Genomic DNA, 22,256 nt, shown 5'->3' with positions numbered 1-22,256 from the left:
TCACTTTGGTTGGGAATAATGCGTCAAATATTTGGGAAATTATTGACAAGTTAACTAGTCAATAATTTTTGGAAAGGAACCAAAAACTGGGACCAGCTGAATCTTTTATCTAGAGTCTAAAGACAGCCAGTTCAAGCATGGTTGATATTAACAACCTGGTAATTCCACAGGGTTTTATATGAATTGCGTATATTTAAAAACAACGTTAAACCAAGCAATTTTCAACCTCTTAGAGCGCATGAAGTGTCTGCCAGCATACTCACTCTCTAACCCTACTGTGTGTGTATTGTGTGTGTGTGTCTGTGGGAGGGGGGGGGATTCAGCTGATGTGAAGGATATTTAATACCAGAGTGTTTGCTTACTGTTGCCAATGAGACATGGATGTTGTTGGTGTTGTTATTGTCCCAAGGCAGTCAAAATGATCAGCTGCATAAACAAGCTCATAGCTCTGATCAAATTGCACACCACACACAAACACACACACACACACACACACACACACACACTAGTATTAACATTCTGTAGTTAACCATATCACTGAGATCCACTTTGTTATCACATGATAATTGTCTGACTGTCCTTATGACTGAGAGGAGAGACGAGAAAGGGAGGGGAGGGGAGAGGAGGAAAGGAGAGGAGTGTGGAGGGAGGAGAGGAGAGGAAAGGAGAAGAGAAGGAAAGAGGAGTAAATTGAAGGGGAGGAGAGAGGAGGAGACAAGAGGAGAGGAGTCGACCAGTATCATGCTAGTGTCCTCGGAGAACATGTTCTGTGTACCAAGCCCATTGGGAGACCACATACCGTATGAACACCCTCCTGGACTGAGTCACAACTGACCCAGAAGGAGACTTCCTTCCTGGCCACACGTTCCTCCATCCTGGCTAGCATTCCTCACACATCTCATAGCCAATAAGACGGCTCTCAGAAGCCTCCCCTGGCAGGGTGTGTGATGGCTGTCAGGGGGAAAACAGCTGCTCCAACACCACCAGGGAGGCCTAGAGGAAGGACCGAAAGAAGGATGGATGGAGAGAGTGGAGAGGGTTGAGGGAAGAGACTAGAGCGAGAAAGGGGGAGATGGGGAAAGAGACAGAGGGAAGGGGAGGGGGGAGACAAAGAAATATGAGTAGAGAGAGAGAGAGAGAGAGAGAGAGAGAGAGAGAGAGAGAGAGAGAGAGAGAGAGAGAGAGAGAGAGAGAGAGAGAGAGAGAGAGAGAGAGAGAGAGAGAGAGAGAGAGGGAATTTGTGCAAAAAAAATTAATAGGAACAACACTGGGGAATGCTGGTCACCACGGTGACGGGGGGCAAACAAATGGCCACTTTCATAACAACTGAAGACAAACAGTATCCTCACCATGTTAGAGCCCCACGCATCATATCTGTCTGCCCATTTGTCTGCTTGTCTGTCTGTCTGTCTATCTGTCTGTCTGCCAGTCTGCCAGCCAAGCTGTCCACTTATATGTCTGCTTGTCTGCCTTTCTGTCTGTCTGTCTGTCTGTCTACTTGTCTGTGTGATTGTCTGCCTGCCTGTCTGTTGGTTTACTGGTCTGTCTGCCTGCCTGCCTGCTTGTCTGCCTGTCTGTTTGTCAGCTAGTTAAACCAGACAGGCGATAGAAACTGTCAGTGAGGTTTTGTTCTGTCCAGAGCTTTCTGACCCAGATACACAACCAGCTCTGGCTGATTGTGATGGTGTGTGCGTTCCCCATCATTGGAATGATCTAATGTGGGCTCTATAGAAACAACACTGACTAGCCTCTTTACACACCCCATTAGCACTGCAGCTACAGTAACTATGCCCAGGCGAGTTACACATCAAGCAGTGTCTGTGTGTGTGTATGTGTGTTAGTGTTTATGCTGGTCTCAGTTAGTGTCGTCGAGTGTGTAAATCTGTGTGCCTGTCTTTCTGTGTGAGAGTGTGATGTGTGATAATGGATTCTAAATGAACCCATAATACCTGTCCAACGACTGCTTGGACTTTATTAGACTTTGGAGACCTGGACAAGTGTGTGTGAACCTCTCTTCTGTCCAAAAGTATGTGTCTAGAATCAGTGTGTATGTGTGTGTGTGTTTGTGTGTGAGAGAGAGAGAGAGCCAACAGGAGTAGGTGGGTGACAATAGCCAGCCTGCAGGACAGACCACTACCATGACGACCGAGCCAGCAGTCCAATACAGTGACTTCTTTCATTGAGGCCCCGCCCACTTGAAGGAGAAGGTCAGAGAGAGAAGAGGACAGCTCGGCTCTCCTTCTCTTCCTCCTCCCCCTCTTTCTCTCCCCCCCATGTCTTCCTCTCTTCTGACCTCTGTTGTGCTGTCCTGCTCTTCTTCCCTCCTCCTCTTTCCCCCTCTTTTCCCCTCTCCTCTCCTCCTCCTTACCTCCAAGACTCCCATTACAACCCCCAGACTTCACACATGACTGTGTGTGAAGTGTGTGTGTGTTTGTGGGCACGTAAAGGAAGTGTTCCCCAGTATTATGAAGACTTAGCAACTCTGAAATAATGTGATTGTCACGTGACCGGGTGGGATATTACCAGCGGAGGAAGCACAGTAGACACTAATCCCGAGCTCCGGGTGTCTGCGGTAGCCTAGTCTAGATGGACGCGCACCAAAACAAACCCATCTGCTTATGGAGACGCGTAAACTTTAACGGAATAACGAAAAGACACCGTTTATCAGTGACGTAAACCATTTTCTGTTTGTTTTCACCCGTTCTGTTCTTTTTCAAAAGAAGAAGTACTCCCGCGTATCTTTTTCGTTACGGAATCCTCTGATGCGCGCGCGGAAGCAGCAACAGACCCGTTACCACCGTCACACCTGCCAATACACACCATGCGCGCGTGGGGTGCGCTCTTTCGGTAAGGACATTCACCACTAGTTTTCACCAACCAGCTTTCACCAACACTCGCACTTTCACAGCTACAATGTTACGCGAAACGCAAGACTCACAGAAAGTTGTGTAAGCGCCAAGATCATGTTCAGAGTAATCTTGAAGAAGAATAATGCCATAATTTTTATCTGGACTAAAATGTAATGTGACATGACTTGATTCGAAGGTCATTGTTTCGTGAATCTTAATTTTGGGCAGAGTTCAGTAACTTAAACGATATATTTAATTGTGTGATGTCATCGTTAATGACAACTAAAGTTGTGTTAGTCAGTGGGCGAGTTCTGTACTGCTGTAACTGGCAATGTCTCTCACGCGGTCAGTACGTTTACAAACCAGTCAGTCAGTCAGTCAGTCAACTTCTGGAAAATTCTGTCCGACCTCTAACCCCTGACCCAGACCTATGTGAGTATTTTAAGCTTTATTAAAACACTGGGAGTTTACAAATGACAACATTCCTCTGCAGATGAAAATTCCACTGCTGGAACCCCCCACCCCCCAACCCCTACTCTGGTCTCCTTCTGAATACAGTATATGGCTTTGAGCTGAAGGGAGTGATGAAAGTTATGGGAATGTTTCCCAGCCTCTGTGTATAGTATGTGTGTGTATTTGTGTGTATGCGTGTGTGTGATGGCCTACACATCCTATCATGTACACAGCAGTTAATCTCTGGTTGGCACATTCTTTCAGGACAGAGGGAGAGAGAAACAGAGAGACAGAAAAATTTACGGGAAGGGAGGGAGACAGTGATAGAGAGAGATGGATAGCGAGACAGGGATAGAGAGAAGGAGAGGCATTAAGATTTTAAGGATCCTGGGAATATGTGGATGGACATCAGTGGTAGACTTGGGCTGTCTGAAGGACATGGGAGAAGAAAAAGAAAAAAATCACCTTCTACAAGATCTGGAGCCCCACCAGTACTCAAAAGGCAATGATGCGTTATGAAATAAAATAATGAAATAATCTTCAACCTTGAATAAGATTAAGGCAGTACAGTTTTAAAGTATGACCACGTTTTCTTAACTGTAGGAGTACCCTTCCCATGTTCTCTGCTTGAAAGGACATCCTTTGGGACACCATAGTTTAAGCAGCTGATAGGGCACGCATGACGTTATCTCCACTCACTAAGACATGCTATGAAATCGAAGGGCACATCCTTATAATTTATTGCATGAAGGGGCATCCTGGATGGCACTCCCCAAAATCTTCCCTTGTGAAGTACAGCCAATAGGGCACGTCCTCTAGTTTTCACCAGTCAGGAGAACCCCCCCCCCCCCTCCAGGGTCCGCCTGTGAGTGAGATCTCTCCCCCTCTTGTCTCTCCCTCTGCAGGTTCCTCTCCTCCTCTACGGCTTCCCTTCCCCCCTTCCTCCTCCTCCTCTTTGTCTCCATGGTAACCCCCTCCAGACCCCAGTGGCCCCTCCTTCAGCGCGGTCCTGTCGTCCTGCCCTGGCACACGAAGGAGGCTCCGCCCCCCCACTTCCTGTCCCCGGCCCGACTGGATGTGGCGTCCCCCTGCGACCCGGCATGCCACCACAGAGCCCCTCCCCCCAGCTACTTGGACCTGCGGCGCCTGCTCTCCTACGAGACGCTGCACTCCAACGGAACACTCACAGAGACCGACGTGGGTATCTATGGTTACAGTCGCCGCCCCCCACCTGAGACACGCCCTGACCCCGAGGCCGTCGGCCTGGCCTCCCGGCCTCGGTCTCGCCGGCGGCGCCAGATCTTTGGGCACGACGGGCGCTTCAGCATCACTGGGCGGGACTTCCTGTCGGGCTACCCGTTCTCCACGGCGGTCAAGCTGTCCACGGGGTGTTCGGGAACGCTGGTGGGCGAGCGCCATGTTCTCACGGCGGCCCACTGCGTCCACGACGGGAAGAACTACGTCAAGGGAGCTCAGAAGCTCCGCGTGGGCTTCCTGAAACCCAAGTCCCGTGAAACACCCTCCTCCCCCTCTCTCTCCTCCACCGGTCGCCGCGAAAACTCTACATCCTCTCCGGCCATCGCCCTCGGTTACCCCTCCCCTCCAGCCGAGGAGAAGATGAAGTTCCAGTGGATCCGAGCCAGACGCACCCACGTGCCCAAGGGCTGGGTCAAGGCCGGGGCGAGTGCCAACGAGCTGGGCATGGACTACGACTACGCCCTCCTGGAGCTGAAGAAGCCCCACCGCCGCCGTACCATGAAGCTGGGCGTTAGCCCGCCCGCCAACCGCCTACCCGGAGGCCGGGTCCATTTCTCGGGTTTCGACAGCGACAGGCCAGGCCAGCTGGTCTACCGCTTCTGCCAGGCAGGTGAGGAGACAGGAGACCTGCTGTACCAGCGCTGCGATGCCCAACCCGGGGCCAGCGGATCGGGGGTCTATGCCCGCCTCTGGAACAGGAAGAGAGGGCGCTGGGAGAGGAAGGTGGTGGGCGTGTTCTCGGGCCACCAATGGGTGGAGAGGGACGGCCGGGCGCAGGAGTTTAACGTGGCGGTCAAGGTGACGCCGCTCAAGTACGCTCAGATCTGCTACTGGATCAAAGGAAATTATGTGGACTGTAGAGAGGGCTGAGGAGGAGGGGAGGGAAAGGAAGGAGGGGATATAAGAGAAGCAAGGAAAGAGCAGAAGAGAGGATAGGAAGAGAGGATAAGACAGGAGACAGGTCAGAAAAGAGGGAGATCAGTAGCCCGGGGCGACACTATGGCTCTGTTGTTATAATGGTGAAACACTCATACTCTCTATACTCTACTACCAAACATAAAAAGAAAGAAGAGAATTTCAGCTTCTACCATAAACTGCTGCCCCTGCATTTGGAGCTCAGAGCACGGAGAACTCCACTGAGGACACTGCTGTCTCTATGGCACAGCATTCTGACTTTGCTACTTAATTTCATGTTTTGTTTCATAATGTCTAAAACACATTTCTCTGCACCTCCTAGTCCTACTGACACACCTGTCTGTGTCCACGCCTGTTGCACACCCACGTTCTCAATCCTCCAACCGTGCTATGGAGATAAATACGAATGTAACTGAAAAAGACCAAAACACTTTTGTTTCCTGTCACATTTTCCCCTGTCCAGTTGTAACCCACCTGTATCATTCAAGCCCTCTCCAGCTTCAACTGCACCTGTTCTGCACAGCTCCTGCTTGAACTAGCTATCCAAGTATCCCAGAAAGACCAGGGGCCTCATTTATCAAGCGTGCGTGGAAATTCTGTTCTTACGTGGAGGTTTGGAACATTCCCACGAACAGTTCAAGGTGTGATTTATCAAACATTCGTACGAGCGGCGTACGCACACTTCCAAGAAATCTCTTGGCATGATAAATCGCCACTTTTGCGTGGATCCATTCGTACCCACGGTTCACACACATATTAGTGCGTACGAATGGTTGATAAATGAGGCCACAGGTGTGTGCATTGCTGATGGGTCAGGAGCAATCTTAACTGAGCATGACTGTGCTGTACCTGCCTGGCCACTGAATGGTGGGCTCGCAGCACCCCCTAGTGGAGCCAGAAGGAAACTAAATACATTTCTGATGCATAAGCAGTTCCTTCGTCCAAATCGTAACGCCTTTCTGGGTCTCTGTAACAATCCTGCAGTATATCATGTGCCGCCATGCAAAAAAAATAAAATACTTTCTTATCTCTTACTTAGTTTCAGCTTATCAGACGATGAGTAACACACACACACACACAAATCTGTTCCACAAATGATCGTACTGATGGAAGCACCTTCTTTTAACAGTTTTATTAGCGGACGTCGAGGGCAAAATTCATCCTGTTGAATACTGTTTAAGTTGACAATCTATGGACCAATCCCTGCCCCTCAACATGCAATCACATGTTCAACCAGGTAGACACTGTGTCCTGGGAAACGGCACAATGATAGACAATGAGAAACATTTGGCTGATAGCAGGAGTGAACCGTTTTGTGTCACTGGGTAGTGCCCGACTGGGTGGACTTCTGCACATTCCGAAAAACGACATTGGTCCTTGGCAAAAGCTCCACCCGTGTGGGGGTAACGAGGGTACCAGTACATGCGTACCCAGTGAGAAGGCAGATGGAAGGACACATGGCACTGATCCCAACACTGGCACAACTGTTCAGGACTTGGGGTGGGTCTCAATAAGCTGCACGCCTCCCACTGCCGGAGACGACCAGGAGGGGAGGCCATGTGAAGAGTATGGAGACACTCCAGTCTGTTCAGCTCTGTGTGTGGATAAGGCAACCTAGTAACGAGGTGATCTTAGCGACAAGGTGACCCTAGCAACAAGGCAAGCACTCTGCAGTAACACTCTGGTAACTGACTGAGGTGAAAGGCATGGGTTCGGAGCGTGCACACACACACACACACACATACATACACACGCATACACACACAGGGATAAAGCGTATTAATTCTGCCAGTTCCTGTCTAAAGGCGGTTTAACATAGCAGTGCCATGACAACCAGGGTTTTCTTTCTGCGTTTGGACGACCTGAAGAACAGATGTGTTACCATAGCAACATCCATGATACGTATGAAACATGCTTGAGGACACACAACGTTTGTGTGTTATTGACAGGTTATATGAAGACAGGGTGAGGGAAGAAGGACCAGATGTAAGACAGGAACCACTGATTTTGGACCTATCTCCAACCTCACCCATCTCCTCCATGATTGGCTGACTGAGCCTAAGGCTGGCCTATCATTGGCCAAAGGAGGCAGACTGTGGCCCGTGTTTGGTCCCCTCGGCATTGAACATCTTTGGTGGAAGTCGGACAAGGCCCCTCCCCCACCCCCTCTCCACCCCCCCCCCCCCCTCTGTTGCCTGGCGGCGCTGGGCCTCAAACAAAGTCACATGACACAGTAAGCTAATGCCCTGTGTGCTAACAAACAGTATACAAAATAAAAATATTCTTTAAATAGGTAGAAACATCGCGTGAAAAATAGAACCGTATCAAAACACTTAGGAGTTCACAGTCTGTACCCCCAAACCTCTTCCCTACACGCCCCTCCCCTCCCATGCATCCAAAGTTCCAGGAATGGAGTGAGGTGGGGAGTGAGGGAGGACAGGGGGGGTGTAGTGGGTCCTGCTCCCTAGACGGGGGCTGCCCTGACTGGGCTGCTACTGGGACTTGAGCCCCAGGCTGCTGGAGCTGAGAGGGTAGGAGTAGGCCTTGCCCAGGACGATGCGGTCCCTCAGAAGCTTAAACAGCACATAGTAGTTGCAGCACAGGATCAGGCCCAGGGACAGGGTGTGGTTCCAGTGCTCCGAACGCAGCAGGGAGTACAGCTGGTACAGAACCACGCTGGACTCGATCCAGATCAAAAGGTTCAGGATCCGCAACGGCTTGTGGAACAGGAACTAGGGAGAGGGAGAGTTCAAATCAGACGGACACAAATACAGATGATACACACACACAGTTGGAGAAGCAGACAAGGCAATTAACAGGAATAAAGACAGACAGACAGAGATGAATAGGCATAAAGACAAACTGACTGATAGAAATTAACAGGCATAAAGACAGACTGACAGAGACAAAAAGGCAGGAAGACAGACTGACAATCTAGAGAGACAAGACAAAGAGGCACAGAGTGATCGAGACATGCAGACTGACTGACAAAAAGACAGAGAGGCCTTGCCTGCCGACAGACCAAGAGACAGACAGACAGAATGAGACACAGACAGACAGACAGACACACACACAGACAGACTGAGAGGCAGACGGACAGACAGACAGGAGAGGCAGACAGACAGGCAGACAGACAGGAGAGGCAGACAGACAGAGACAGACAGACATGAGAGGCAGACAGACGGACAGACAGACAGGAGAGGCAGACAGACAGAGACAGACAGGAGAGGCAGACAGACAGAGACAGACAGGAGAGGCAGACAGACAGAGACAGACAGGAGAGGCAGACAGACAGGCAGACAGGAGAGGCAGACAGACAGACAGAGACAGACAGGAGAGGCAGACAGACAGACAGGAGAGACAGACAGAAAGACTCACATAAAAGCGTGCATGGGAGACGTCGGAGGGCAGAGCAACGTTGTAGGGTCCTACAGCCTTGTAGAGACAGCGACTGTGTCTGACCAACACACCCTGGGGCCAGATGGTGCTCTCTGACCACCTGCAACACGCACACACACGGTGGCACAAAGAAAAAAAACACACACACACGGAAGCTTTGAATACTAGATGATATGCAGGTGGATGCAAATCCTCACATAACTGTGTGTTCTGTCAAGGCCCCAGAACAAAGTGACACTGTCCTACACAGCGTGACAGCACTGCGCAGAGGTCTATGTAACGTGTGGGCGAATGAGAGACAATTAGCATCATGTGGATGTCTTAAGGTTATTGACCTTTTTTGACGAGTACAGGTTCAGAGGAGTTTCTTTGGTCCTGCTCCTCTAGACAATCCCTAGCCGCCTTTAGAAACCTGTAATAATCTAAACCTATCAAAACATACGATAGCTTTATCGAAACCTATAATGAAGTCCTAAGCTATTAAAAATGAGCTACTATTCTTATCGACATGCTGACATTGATATAAATGTTATATATGCACTGAACAAAATTATAAACGCAACCCTTTTGTTTTTGCCCCCATTTTTCATGAGCAGAACTCAACTGAAAACCAGTCAGTTTGGGTTAGGGTGAGAATTTCTTCACAAACTGTCAGAAACCGTCTTAGGGAAGCTCATCTGCATGCTCGTCATCCTCATCGTCCTCATCGGGTCGTCCTCAACAGGTCGGTGTCTCGACCTGACCCTAACCGACTGGTTTTCGGACCCCCACCCAGGATCCCCTCAATACAGTAAAACTGCACATTTTAGAGTGGCCTTTTATTGTAGCCAGCCTAAGGCACACCTGTGCAATATTCATGCTGTCTAATCAGCATCTTGATATGCCACAACGGTGAGGTGGATGGATTTTCTCGGCGAAGGAGAAGTGCTCACTAACACAGATTTAGACAGATTTGTGAACAATATTTGAGAGAAATAGGCCTTTTGTGTACATAGAAAAAGTCTTAGATCTTTGAGTTCAGCTCATGAAAAATGGGGGCAAAAACAAAAGTGTTGTGTTTATAAGTTTGTTTAGTATATATATATATATATGGATTTAAAGTATTAATACTAAGTATTTTTGTGTTCAGGTATGTGTCCAGGTGTGTGTACAGCCAGGTGTTTGTGTATGTGTCCAGGTGTGTGTGTCTCACAGGTGCTGGGGTGCGTTGCTGTAGGACCCGTGCTCCAGCCTCTGCCAGCGCCCCAGGTGAGCGGCGGAGCGGTGCAGCATGTCACAGTAGCCTGGGGGCAGCAGCTGGCTCATCAGCATCACAAAGGCATTGATCCACACCATGATCAGGTGCTCACACGACCAGCGCATGTCGTAGTACTGGGTACTCTGGAGGGGGCACGCACACACACACACACCCACACGTGCACACACACACACACACACGTGCACACACAAACGCACCCACACACACAATGATCAGGTGCTCATACGACACATGAATGTCCCGGTAACGGCTACAGCGGGAGGTAGGAAGAGTTTGAAAACACACACACGCACGCCCACCTTGACGAAGCACAGCGGCAGGAAGGCCACATAGTAGGCGCTGAACAGCGAGTTGAAGAGCACCTCCTTGATGCGCCGGTTGAAGTCGCTCCTCAGCTCCTCCACCTCCTCGCGGATCAGCTCCGGGGAAGGGGGGCAGGTGTGGGCGGGGGCGTGGGCGGGGCTTGTGAACTGCTCCCGCAGGTTCTCCTTCAGCAGAGACAGGAAGTCCCTGGGTCTGAAGAACGGCCCGTCCGATTGGTCCAGGTCGCCGTAGCTGCAGTCGGCTGGTATCGGCTGGCTCCGCCCCTCCTGGTGGAAGCAACACAAGGGTACGTACACCCCGAATCTGAAGAGAAAGAAAGGGGGAGAGGAGAAAAGGGGAGGGGATGTTTTACAAAACAGTGAGATTATGCCAGTATGCTGGTAACTTATTTTACTTAACTTATTTTAGTGTGCTAGGGCTAGCGTCACCATGCCAACATGCCAGTATGCTGATATAAAAATCGTTGTTGTGCTAACATGCTAGCAAACTTGCATAAGCTTTACGCAAGTGAGTTGGAGGCAACCTGGCGCGTACGTACGGGTAACCCAGGAAAAGCAGGTTCAGGACAGAGTTGTCCTTGAACAGGTTGACCAGGGTCCAGCACAGAACCCAGCCACACAGGGTCAACATGATGAGTCGGGCGGTGATCAGAACCACATACCGGACCAGAGAACACGGGCTGGTCTGTGATGCCTGGGGGGAAAGGGGGAGGACATTACTGATGGAAAACATCCAGAAGACAGGACGAGGAGGGGCGGGGGACAGAGAGATAAGTGGAAAGTCTGAGAAAGACAAACGGAGAGAGTGAGCGAGAATGAGTTTTAAAAAAAAAATGAAAAAAAGTGAGAGAAAAAAGAATAGACCTGTGTATATGAATTCAAATGGAAGGTTTTGTACAAACAGCCAAAAGTTGGTTACGTTCAGAATCCCTCTTCTGAGAGGCTTAGGAATTCCAAATAAGTGTAAAGCAAAGAAAGCGGTGTGTGTGCATACCTCAGATACTATGGTCCAGACAAGTCTCCTAGCCAACATGACGGTGATGAAGACAGCCAGGTGGCAGTCCATCCGGTGAAAGTTCTATAGAGACGAACAGGGGCGAGCCGTGTTTGGTGGCGTGTGCGTGTCTACGCACGCGCGTGTGAGTTTGTTTGTGCTCTCACCGGCGAGGCAGAGACGTGATGTGTGTGCATTCTCACCAGCGAGGGGTACCACCAGAAAGCCCTGTAGATGTTCATGTACTGGACAAACAGCGCCACCAGTAGATACAGGAAGAGGAGGAACTCAAACAGGAGGCTGCTGTCCAATGGGAGCTCAGGGATCCGGGAGTGACGGACAGGCTCCGGCGTTATGAGGGCTGAGAGGGGCGGGGCTGACGGGCCCACGCAGGTACTGCTTCTGGAGGACACACAATCAGTCAGTGTGTGTGTGCTTTACGTGCGTGTAAGAGTGTGTGTGTGTCTGTGTGTACCTATTTCTGATTCCGGTTCCGTTGCCCAGGCCCCCCCCCACCAGCGTCTGCAGGGAGGGCAGAGCGGTGCGGCTCAGCTGCTGTCTACTGGGTCCCCTGCGGCCCCCAGGCATGGCCGGTCTCCACGACAACCACCGGCTCCGCCTAACCACCTCCAACACTCCACTTCACAGTCCTGCCCAACCAGGCCAGGCCACTGCACGCGCACACACACGCGCACACACACACACACACACACACACACACACAACAGGAGATAGACTGAATAAGTAAAAACAAACAATGTCAATAATAAACACATTATTACACATACACAAAAGAAACAAGGTCTACATATGCCCATATAGTATATATATAATCTGTGGCAGGTACAGGACTGGGTTAGGTTATCGGTGGCAGCTACAGAACTGGATTTGGTTAGCTGGAGTAAGTATATCCTATGACTGGGTTTGAGGCTCAAAATATATAAGTTAGGTAGGGTGACCAGACGTCCTCTTTTACCCGGACATGTCCTCTTTTTGAGACCTAAAAAATGCGTCCGTCAGGGATTCCAAAATTGTCCGGGATTTTGCCTTGTCGGATATTTGTGTTTCTCTGGGTCTTTCACAAACTATTAGGCCCTTATACCCTGTTGGAAAGGGTATCTCCCTTCTGTTCCACCTTCTTGCGCGAGCTCTGACTGTAGAGAGAACTGTCAATTTGATCAGATAGTGCGGCATGCAATACACCCCCCCTCCCCCCCACCCCCGTTGACACGACGAAGTCTCCTCTTTTTCACAAACTCAAATCTGGTCACCCTAGGTTATGGTTAGCTACACATACATCCCATGAAAAGAGATGCGGGGAATCTACAAATGATCTGAGGCTAACAGGTTTCTCTTCTCCCTCTGAGATAACTAGTACTAGGCTATCATTTCCACGCACCAGAATGCTAAACTATTGGTAGAGTTTGGGTTGGATTGGGGTGTAATGAACTAGCTGGTCCTAGACCAGTCTTTACAGTATCACGTCAACTTGAAGCTATCAGGCATCCTTTAACCTGGTTCTAGATCGGCAGAACCCGCAGAGCGCGCTCTCATTGTTTCAGGAAACAGCAGTCACAAACCGCCTCTAACAGTATCGAAAGTCAAGTTTACAGCAAAATGCGGAAACTGTTTATTTTGAAGTGCCAGCCAACGTAAGCATTCAGCCAACGACCCGTAGTAGTCTTACTGCAAAGTGACAATGGATAACCGTTGCTAGAGTTCAGATTACAGTACAGTAGCACCTATAGTATTGCCAAAAGCAAAAGCAGTCATTCCCAGGTAAAGTTATATGGTCAGGTAACATGCAGCAAAAAGCAAACTAGTTGCTATTATAGTTTGGTTACTTTCTAGTTTTAGTGGATGATACCTTTGCTACTCCTACCCTGCAGGTTTGCAAGAGCTTGCAGCTAAGCAGCTGTTGTTGGAGGTGTGTTTCTTTTCTCGCCATAGTGAGCTAGCTAGCTACCTAGCTAGTGTGTGCCTAACCAACTAACGTGTGTAGCTTTGCAGTGTTGTCGATACCAGGTGAAACCCTGATCAACAATTTGCTGTAGACTACAGCAGCTAGTTAACATTTTCATCTGCAGAAGCAGAAGCATGCACCATGACGGTACTGTGTTCGGAATATTTATAGTAAACTAAGTGATCGCTAGTTTACAGCCAGCAGTAGCTAGCTAAGTTAACGTTACTCACAGTGCATCGACAGCAAACGGATGGTGTAGACACGGATGCATCAGTCAGTTTTAGCTTGACTGGCGAGCGGAGTCTGTGCTGTAGTCAACATTTTCCAGTCTGGAACGGGTATGTCGCAGTCTAGCCGTTAGTGACGACTGGGTAGATGCGATTTGGTTACACTTGGGCTTACAACATAAGGCAATAAACTTGTCCTGTTTGCCAGACATGCAACAGCATAGTCCCCTCGCAGTGAGAGACCGACGTGGCAAACCTGAACCTCCTCTGCAAGAACGTCATCAGTACTGCGACGTCGCACTCGAATTTATTTGGCGTGTCGTTCACTTCCCACGCTGTTCTTGAATCAGTTGATATTACCACAATAGAGGATTTTAAGAAACCAGACTGATCTTGGATCGATAAGTATATAGGCTATAGAGGGTAGCTGATTTTTTGTTTAAAGAATCATCAAAGTTGCCCACGACAGTGAGAAGTACACTGTAATCCCGTAACTCTTCCGTCCCTTTTAAATTAAGTTTATATGACACTAGCCTACAGTAGGCCTGCTAGGCTACATCATTTACAATGTTAAGATCTTTGCTTGTTAACAGACTTTTACAAACTAGGTCATACTTCAGTTTCTGGCTAAAACTATGGTTTTCCTGTTCTTTAAAACAGACACACAAAGCAAATCTGGATCTGGATAAGAGCGTCTGCTAAATGACTAAATGTAAAAATGACTAAATGTAAATAAAATAGCTTTATTGAAAATATCCTTCAATGCCAGTAAAAGGGACACAGGTTACATTAACCACCACCACTGCCAGAGGCCTACTTGTTGCCTGATTTCATAAATTTGCCATTTAATTTCAGAGACCCAACAACACCTTCATATTCTTACTTCAAATTCCTTCATGTCTTATATTATTCTAACTCCCACAATGATGAATTTGGGAATAAACTAAAATGTAAAAAAATAACAATTATGCAACATCTTTACACACAGAACACGTAAAACATAATGACAGCTATTTACAAAGTAGATAGACCACACACTTATGGCACTGAAATAAAAAGTAAAATTTACCTGATGATGTTTCACTTTATGTGAGCAAGCAGTGGCAACATAAAGAATTAAGGTCAACAATTGGGCTACAACATATCTTGGGCATCGTTAGTAAAAAAAAACAAACATCAAACCAATTCAATTGCAATGTAATAAGAAAACAATATTGCATGATACTGGAAACACCCTCTCCTTACACACATTTTATAAACCTTTACAACACAAGGACTGGCGATTTGGAGAGATCTGACAAAAATATTTGGAGAGCGCCACTGCTGAGCTTAACATGAGTCTAGCTTGAATGAACTGCACACACTATTTAGTTTTTCTCAACAAAAAAAGGGATAAAACTCAGATGGCTGCACTGCCTCCCTCTAACCAGTAGAGGGGGCTAACTGTGCTCACCACAACCCCACAGATGGAGTTGTGAAGCTGAGGGTTTCAGAATGAAGACATCACAAACAGCAAGAGCTCATGCCTGGTTGGATGCAGTGGCAGGGATGGGCTGGTTGGGGGGCTGTGTGCCTGTGGTCCTCCAGGGGGCGCTGTGTGTCAGCTGCCTGTCAGATCACTATGCTGGTGCCACTGCGGGAACTCTTGTCCTGGGAGGGAAACACTCACTTTAGGCTCCTCCCAGCAACCAGCTAGATTTGTCAAGAGTGCATTAAGTGTCTCTGTGTATGGTTATGTGTTTGTGTATGTGATTGTGTATTTGTGTGCATTGTGTATGTGTGTGTGTGTGTATCTACATCCTACTACAGTTGAGTACGTCTTACAGAGTAACGCTGGTTGTTCCTGCCAGGCTTCTGTCCAGGCTCGTACTCTGTGTAGTGGGGGGGCTTATCCACCGAGCCCCTCCCCCTGGCCCCGCGCCCACCCCTCCTGCTGCTGCTGTCCTCCTCCTCGGAGCTCCACGACCCCCGACGGCGTGACGGAGGGGAGTAGCCCCCCCGGCTAGAGGGCGCACGGCGCGTGTCCATCAGGTCGTCACGGGAACGGGAGCGTGGGCGCGACGCCAGGTTGGCGCCCATCTGGCTCCGCCCACCGTCCAGCGATTCCTCGCTGTAGCTCCGGGGAAGGCCCCGGGACCTTGTGGGGGAGGGGTAATGCCGGCCCCCGCCCCCTGCCTGGTTGTCACGGCGATTGTACCCGCTACGGCTGCTCTCGCTGGAGCTGGGGGGGCGGGACTTGGGTCCGGGGGGTGGGCCTCTTCTGCCAGGCTGCTCAGAGATTGGTGGGAGCTGAAGGACGCGCCGTTCCACTGGCCCGTCGCCCAGGCCAGAGAGCATGCTGGGAGGCCCGGCGGAGAAAGGCACTGATTGGGGCATATGCTGAGGGGGTGGCATCTGTGGTTGTAGCAGAGGGCTGGTCATGTCTATCCCCCTCATCTGATTCTCCAGGTAGTCCAGCATCTGATTGGTGCCGGCAGGGCTGCCGTTGCCATGGAAACTGGGTTGGCGCATGCCAGGGTGGTGCATGCCTGGGGGGGGCATGCCAGGGTGGTGCATGTTGGGGGGGGGCATGCCGGGGTGGTGCATGCTGGGAGGGGGCGGCATGCTGTAGGCAATGGATTGCGGGGGGGGCAGGGGCATGGGGGACATGGAGCCGCTCTTACCAGAGACTGAACCTAGGGAGGGAGGGGTGTGGGGGGGAATGGACAGTCAGGTGTGCTTGGAACCAATCTGAGTCTGCAACAACAACAAACTTGTGTCTGAAGGTGCATGTGTGTGTGGGTGGGTGTGATCAGCATATGGACATCTGTGACATTGGGGAGTGTGTGTGTGTGTGACTGACCTCCGTAGAGAAGTGGGTTCATCTGGGAGGAGTTGGGGCCGTATCCATACTGCCCCGTCATGGCTTTCTGCATGTCCTTCATCATCCTGTGCTGCATCACCGCTGTGGGGGACGGGGGGACGGGGGGTTAGTAGTACTGGGCTGTAAACAAACATACTGTGGTCTGTCTTTTGTGTGTGTGTGGTATCTTTCTCTGGGCAGCAGCATGTCAAAGGTGTGTGTGTCTGTGGTACCTTTCTTGGGGCAGCAGCATGTATGTGTGTGTGTGTGTGTGTGTGTGTGTGTGTGGTACCTTTCTCGGGGCAGCAGCAGGTCTGGGGGCAGCAGGGACAGCGGACGTAGCAGCAGCACTTCTGAGGACAGCACTGGCAGCAGCACACACAGAAGAGGAGGAGGAGGGCCAGGGCCCCGAGGATGATGAGCAGCACCGTCAGCCAATCTGGGGAGGGAAAGGGAGGAGACAGGAGAGAAAAAAGACCAATGGAAAGAGGGGAGGACCAGGGGAAAGGGATTATTATCATCTGAGGTTGCGCTGAGGTGTGGGTGATTGTCGTGGTTACGGAGGCGGCCGCGGTGACTGACTGTAGACGATGAGTTTGACCTCGCGGTCCGAGTCTCCGCTGGTGTCTCCCGCGGCGTTGACGGAGCACACGTATACACCATGATCCCACCACATGATCTCACTGATCACCAGGTCTGCCTCTGCACACACACACACACACACACAATCAGTGAAACTGCAGCTCATGTTTCTGGCTGTTACTGGATATTGAGAGGGTGGGATGGTGTGTGTGTTGTGTGTGTGTGTGTGTATGTATTTGCGTGTGCATGTATGTGTGCATGTGTGTGTGTACTGACTGTCCTGGATGGAGATCTTGCGCAGTCTGTACTCCGCCCCTAGCGTGGTCTCCTGGGAGCCCCTCTTCTGGACCACAGTGCGGACCGTCCTCTGCCGGTCAGGGCAGTCGTTAGACGGGTCCTGGCTCAGCTGGAGGGCTGCCTGGTACCCTGGGGGTGGCAACCGAGGATGGGGGGGTCACAAACCAGGACCAGACAACCACTCAATCAAACAAACAAACAAACAATCCCTGGAGAGCAGCCTAGCCCGCCTCCAAGGCAGGGTATCACTGTTCCCAGTTCCCCAACACACACACACACACACACATCTCACCAGTAGAGAAGTACTCCAGGACAGGGTCCTTGCAGAAGGACTTGAACTTCCATGTGACCAGGATGTCCTGCTGGCTGGCAGAGGTGGAGTAGTCACACTTCAGCGTCACCGAGGCAAACAGCATCGTGCTGCGATCGCTCTGGGACACGATTACCTGGATACACACTAACTCTGCACACACACACACACATGCAGAGCACACACACAGGAGAGGAGAGAGGTTTGTTGTGTGAAGAGTTCAGTGTTATTTCTCAGAGATAAAGGCATACAGGTCTGGCAAACGCCGGTTTCAAGGGTAGGTAAGAGGGAATCTGTGTTTGAGTGTGTGTACATGACAGAGAGACAGTTTGTGAGTGACACAGATCGCCACTTTTTGAAAGTGGCCAAACTGGAAAATCTAGAGAGCCTGACAAAGAGGCAGGAAACGCATCACTCCATACATTCCACTGACAACAGACACACAAACACCATGGCAAATTTTAAAATAAGTCATTGTTGATGGCTAGAATACTCTATTTGTATCCAACTTATTTTGTTCAGTGACCTTACCACTATTTGTCTTAATAAAGCATTTTCAAATCATTACTGTATTTGTCTGCATTTTTTACAGGCGACTGTCAAAATAGTTGGTCAAAATACCATCAAATATTCCAGTATTTTATCTTTAGATAAAGTACACAAAAGGGAACCAAAACTAGATGCATTAAGTCCCAGGTATAAACCGGTTGGTGTCTGATCAAAACTGTAGTCATGTGACCGATACCTGCGTAACAGTGTCTACAGTAGGCTATATCGACCATTCAAATGAACAGAATGTTGGTGAGAAATAGACAATAAGTCATGATGACATAAACTACAATGAAAACCCCTACAAAATTAAAAGGTTAAATTCTTTAGAAAAGCATGAGTGTGTTACCTGTTGGAAGGAAGCAGAGCAGAACCGCGGTGACCAAAAGCCGCATAGCTGATCCAATGCGAGGTTATGTAGACAAATGTTTCTTTTCCAATCAATAATAAAAAAAATGTTTTACTAGTGTCCTGATTTCAGCAAATACTTTTAATTCCACTCAATAACTTCCCTGTCCTCTCTTTCTCTTCTGGAAGTTGAACGCTGCCATCTCCACCCGCGCTGTTAATCGTTTCACTTGATGCCTGAGCTCATCCATCCTTGACTCCACCCCGAAACAGGTGAAAAGTGACGTATACAGCAGATACTTTACACCCCAACCCCCACCTCCCACCTCCTCACCCACACTACCAGATCTTGTCATCTGGGGGCAGTGTTGTATTGTTAAACGACACTGGAACGTCACTCAGCGCCGATATCAGGGACGTTTTCTGTCATAAAAAGCATTTCGTGGCATTTCCTGTGGTTGAGTCGACCTGCTCCCAGCTAACAGTGCAAACACGTGTGCAATGTGCATGTGTGTGTGTATGTTGTTGTTGTTACCCTATTGTAGAGTAAATAGGTCTGGTCTGTCAGATTAGCATATGAATCAAGGGGCCACAGACTTGGAGCCGCAGCCCACATTTACATACAGGGCCAGTCCTACAGACAGCTAAGGACATTATGTGATAACCTACTTAGGAATACCACAAAATCCCTCTTCCCCCTTTTACCACAACAACCCCCCCCCCCCCCCCCACACACACACACACACACAGACACACACACACACACACACACACAAATGCCAACCCAGAACACTCTTCTGACACAAGTCCTTAGTTTTCTAGGCTCTTTGTGCATGTGTGTCTCTGTGTGTGTGTGTTCCCCTGGCAGCACACACACCCTGCACCTGCAGGATCCCACCTCCCACCTCCCCCTCCACACCACACTTCCTGGTTTTGTGTTCTCCTACAGGAAGCTCTGTCTCTCCTAGTGGTGTTACTTTCTATCTCTGTCTTGGAACTATAACATTGTTTTGGAAACAGCCACACACTCACTCACTCCTACACACACACACATCTGGCAGAGGTTTCTCTCCTTGGTTAGGTGATATCATTCTTTCCTGATGCTGCTGTCAGAGGGAGAGTTACTCAACAACATTCCTCACATAGTCGGTTACCGTAGGGGTCAGCCCCTCCCTAAAACCACACACAAACACACACACACTGGACTCAACACGGTGCGCCTCAGCGCCAGGCTGTTTCGATGACACACACTGATAGTCCAAACACGCAGTGTGAGCGTCTCTCCTAATATGGCGTTTCCTAATGTCATGGTTCTGTCCTGAGGTCTCGCCATACAGACGACACCAGTGTCCTGTTGTGAAACACACACTGAATTGTTTTGATTCTGTGTGTATGTGTGTAATCAGTGCGTGTAATCAGTATGTGGAGTCTCACTGAAGCGTGTGCATGTGTATTTAGTATGTGGATTCTTACTGTGTGTGTGTGTATGCGTATTTGGCATGTCAAGTCTTTCTGTGTGCTTGGACGTGTGTGTTTGTGTGTGGGTAAGTGTGTGTGTGTGTTGGGGGGGGGGGGGGGGGGGTATTGTGTGGGAAGTACCTGGAGATTCCAGGGAAGTATTGAACTGTCGTGACATTTGAATAAGAGCCAGAGCCAGTGAAGGAAGTGTGTTCTTTATATGGTTGAACACAGCTGGAGGTAAACACAGTAAACACTCCTCATCTGTGAACACACAGTATACCCACTTCCCATCCACCACTAATGTCATTTAAGCAAGTTAGATGAAGTCCATTTCCATCAGTCTCCCCTTTGAACAGTCAGTTAGCTCCGGACAGCCGCAGCATTGTGACTGTGAGCACGGTAAGGTTCTGCTACAGCCCAGCCGCAACACTGCTCACTGTGTGACAACAAAATCGAGCAGCCAGGGGGTCATGTGTGTACCGTGGTGTGTGTGTGTGTGTGTGTCAGTGTGTCCGTGTGGTTCTCCTTGTCTGTGTGTTTCTGCCTATGGGGTTCTGTTTTCATACTATGTGTGTTGACCTACGTATATGTGTGATAATTGTTCTATCGGAGAGAGAGCCAGTATGTAACCACAATGGACAAAGTCTCTGCCGGCTATGACTCATCCTCAATGATACATTGTCTCACTGACAGAGAACTGGGCAGTCAGCGCGCACGCGCACACGCACACACACACACACACAAACAAACAACACAAAACACATACTGTGATTCAATCATGAGTACCAGCAGGCACAGGTTCTTAGTTAACAGACACAACAGTAGACAACGTGAATGAAAATACGAAGACAAAGATAACACTATAGTATGCAGCCAATGACATTGAAAATCTAAATGTAAACTGAGTGTATTTTTTATGAGTGTGTGTCTGTGTGTGTTTAAGTCGTTAGGAGATAAAGGTGGTGATTTAGTGTTTAACATTTGATAAGGACAGGCTGAACACATTTAGAGCAAACACAGTTATCTTATCAGGTGTTTAAATAGTCATAACATGCCCACACATACTCGCACAATTACATGCCATTTTAACTCCATAAAAGTATATTTCACCACATAGAACTCCAAAATGTCATAAAAAAAATATTAAATTGTGAACCTTTACAATGCTCCAGCTAAGTATCTGATCCTACATCAACACTGTTTTCTACATTGTATCATGTACACACATTGTATAGGGGCTTCGAGGCTGAGGCAGGATCTTCAACAACAGCATCGCTCGCCCCAACGTTGCCATGGCAGTGATGCTGTAGTGGTTTCATCCTGCTCCACATAGTGGGTTCACTATGTGGAGCTCAGCAGGGGGGCAGGGTGGGGGCAAGGTGGGGGGGGGTCCTGGGTCTGACGTCACCCCAACATTGTCTCAACGTCAGACAGCCTCTGGGAACAGGAGCCAGGGGTGACATCATCGGTGATGTCAGAAAGAGTGAGAAAGCCCTGTGTCAGCTGAGACTGTAGCAGCGTTTGTGTGAGAGGGAGAGTGTGTGTGAGAGGAAGAGTGTGTGTGTGAGATGGAGAGTGTGTGAGAGGGAGAGAGTGTGTGTGAGAGGGAGAGTGTGTGTGTGAGATGGAGAGAGTGTGTGTGAGAGGGAGAAAGTGTGTGTGTTAACATGGCCGTTAGTAAGAATTGTCTCGGTGTTTATGACAAAAGTGTGTGTGAAAGACAGAGTTTGCGTGTGTGTTTCAGTGCGAGCCGGGAAAGCCAGTGAAAGGAAGACAATGGAATGGAGGAACTGTCAATCGTTCCTCTTTTACAATACCAGCATCAATAATAAACAACAATGGAATGAATGTTCTCCTTCTTCCCCCACTCCTCTCTCTGTCTTTTCCTCTTTCTCTCCTGTATTTCTGGCAACCTTGAAAGCATCATCAACGGTCCAGGGCTGAGATCCAAGCAGTCTCTCAAATGTAGCACACAGTCAATTTGATTGGTCACTTAGGAATATCCCATTATGCTATTGGTGGACGCTTGCTTTCATTGGTCGCCAACAACCTTATGCCATGACCCCACTGGTCCAGAGAGGAAGGACCGCCCTTCTACTTCCTCCTCCTCCTCCCCTGAGTGTCAGGTGATCAGACTATGAGAGAGTCTCGGCTGAGGAGCGTGCTCTGTGGATAGAAACAGCCAAAGCTACACGTCAGTGACCAGCGCTAGGCTAGGCTAACCAGCTA

General features: G+C 49.3%; 4 protein-coding genes across 9 annotated transcripts in view; 1 reads left to right on the top strand and 3 right to left on the bottom strand.

Annotated features, from left to right (window-relative positions):
- Positions 1-2,370: 2,370 nt before the first annotated feature.
- On the top strand, positions 2,371-6,508 carry LOC134007539 (serine protease 23-like). 2 transcript variants are annotated; one of them, XM_062447052.1, is made up of 2 exons: positions 2,371-2,847; positions 4,208-6,508. In XM_062447052.1, the coding sequence occupies exons 1-2, from the start codon at positions 2,822-2,824 to the stop codon at positions 5,427-5,429; spliced, it is 1,248 nt and encodes a 415-aa protein (XP_062303036.1). In that variant the 5' UTR covers positions 2,371-2,821; the 3' UTR covers positions 5,430-6,508. The 2 variants fall into 2 exon arrangements, with proteins under 2 accessions (XP_062303036.1, XP_062303038.1); XM_062447054.1 differs by lacking the exon at positions 2,371-2,847 and adding an exon at positions 2,896-3,281.
- An 83-nt stretch (positions 6,509-6,591) lies between these two features.
- On the bottom strand, positions 6,592-13,910 carry tmem39a (transmembrane protein 39A). 2 transcript variants are annotated; one of them, XM_062447115.1, is made up of 9 exons: positions 13,642-13,910; positions 11,924-12,119; positions 11,652-11,850; positions 11,449-11,532; positions 10,994-11,148; positions 10,431-10,758; positions 10,066-10,253; positions 8,853-8,973; positions 6,592-8,206 (listed from the first exon to the last, which is right to left on the bottom strand). In XM_062447115.1, exons 2-9 carry the CDS (start codon positions 12,034-12,036, stop codon positions 7,967-7,969), a joined length of 1,428 nt encoding a protein of 475 aa, XP_062303099.1. In that variant the 5' UTR covers positions 12,037-12,119; positions 13,642-13,910; the 3' UTR covers positions 6,592-7,966. The 2 variants fall into 2 exon arrangements, with proteins under 2 accessions (XP_062303099.1, XP_062303100.1); XM_062447116.1 differs by having other exon boundaries at positions 11,652-11,847.
- A 457-nt stretch (positions 13,911-14,367) lies between these two features.
- Positions 14,368-18,824, bottom strand: LOC134007678 (immunoglobulin-like domain-containing receptor 1). The gene is made up of 8 exons (XM_062447297.1): positions 18,568-18,824; positions 17,652-17,822; positions 17,339-17,488; positions 17,063-17,182; positions 16,773-16,919; positions 16,481-16,582; positions 15,463-16,313; positions 14,368-15,288 (listed from the first exon to the last, which is right to left on the bottom strand). Exons 1-8 carry the CDS (start codon positions 18,611-18,613, stop codon positions 15,250-15,252), a joined length of 1,626 nt encoding a protein of 541 aa, XP_062303281.1. The 5' UTR covers positions 18,614-18,824; the 3' UTR covers positions 14,368-15,249.
- Positions 18,825-20,223: 1,399 nt separating this feature from the next.
- Positions 20,224-22,256, bottom strand: part of LOC134007163 (immunoglobulin-like domain-containing receptor 2) — a 21,235-nt gene continuing 19,202 nt past the window's right edge. For all 4 annotated transcript variants that reach the window (XM_062446378.1, XM_062446379.1, XM_062446376.1 and 1 more), the window contains one exon: positions 20,224-22,193. Coding sequence is in view for 3 of the 4 variants with exons in the window: in XM_062446379.1 (XP_062302363.1) it covers positions 22,158-22,193 (36 nt within the window). In the remaining variant the exon portion in view is untranslated. The remainder of the gene's footprint in view (positions 22,194-22,256) is intronic.

This window comes from Osmerus eperlanus, chromosome 21 (genome assembly GCF_963692335.1).
Source record: "Osmerus eperlanus chromosome 21, fOsmEpe2.1, whole genome shotgun sequence".
Lineage (NCBI taxonomy): Eukaryota > Metazoa > Chordata > Actinopteri > Osmeriformes > Osmeridae > Osmerus > Osmerus eperlanus.
Note: the sequence above shows the minus strand (reverse complement) of the source record. Positions and strands in the feature narration are given on the sequence as shown.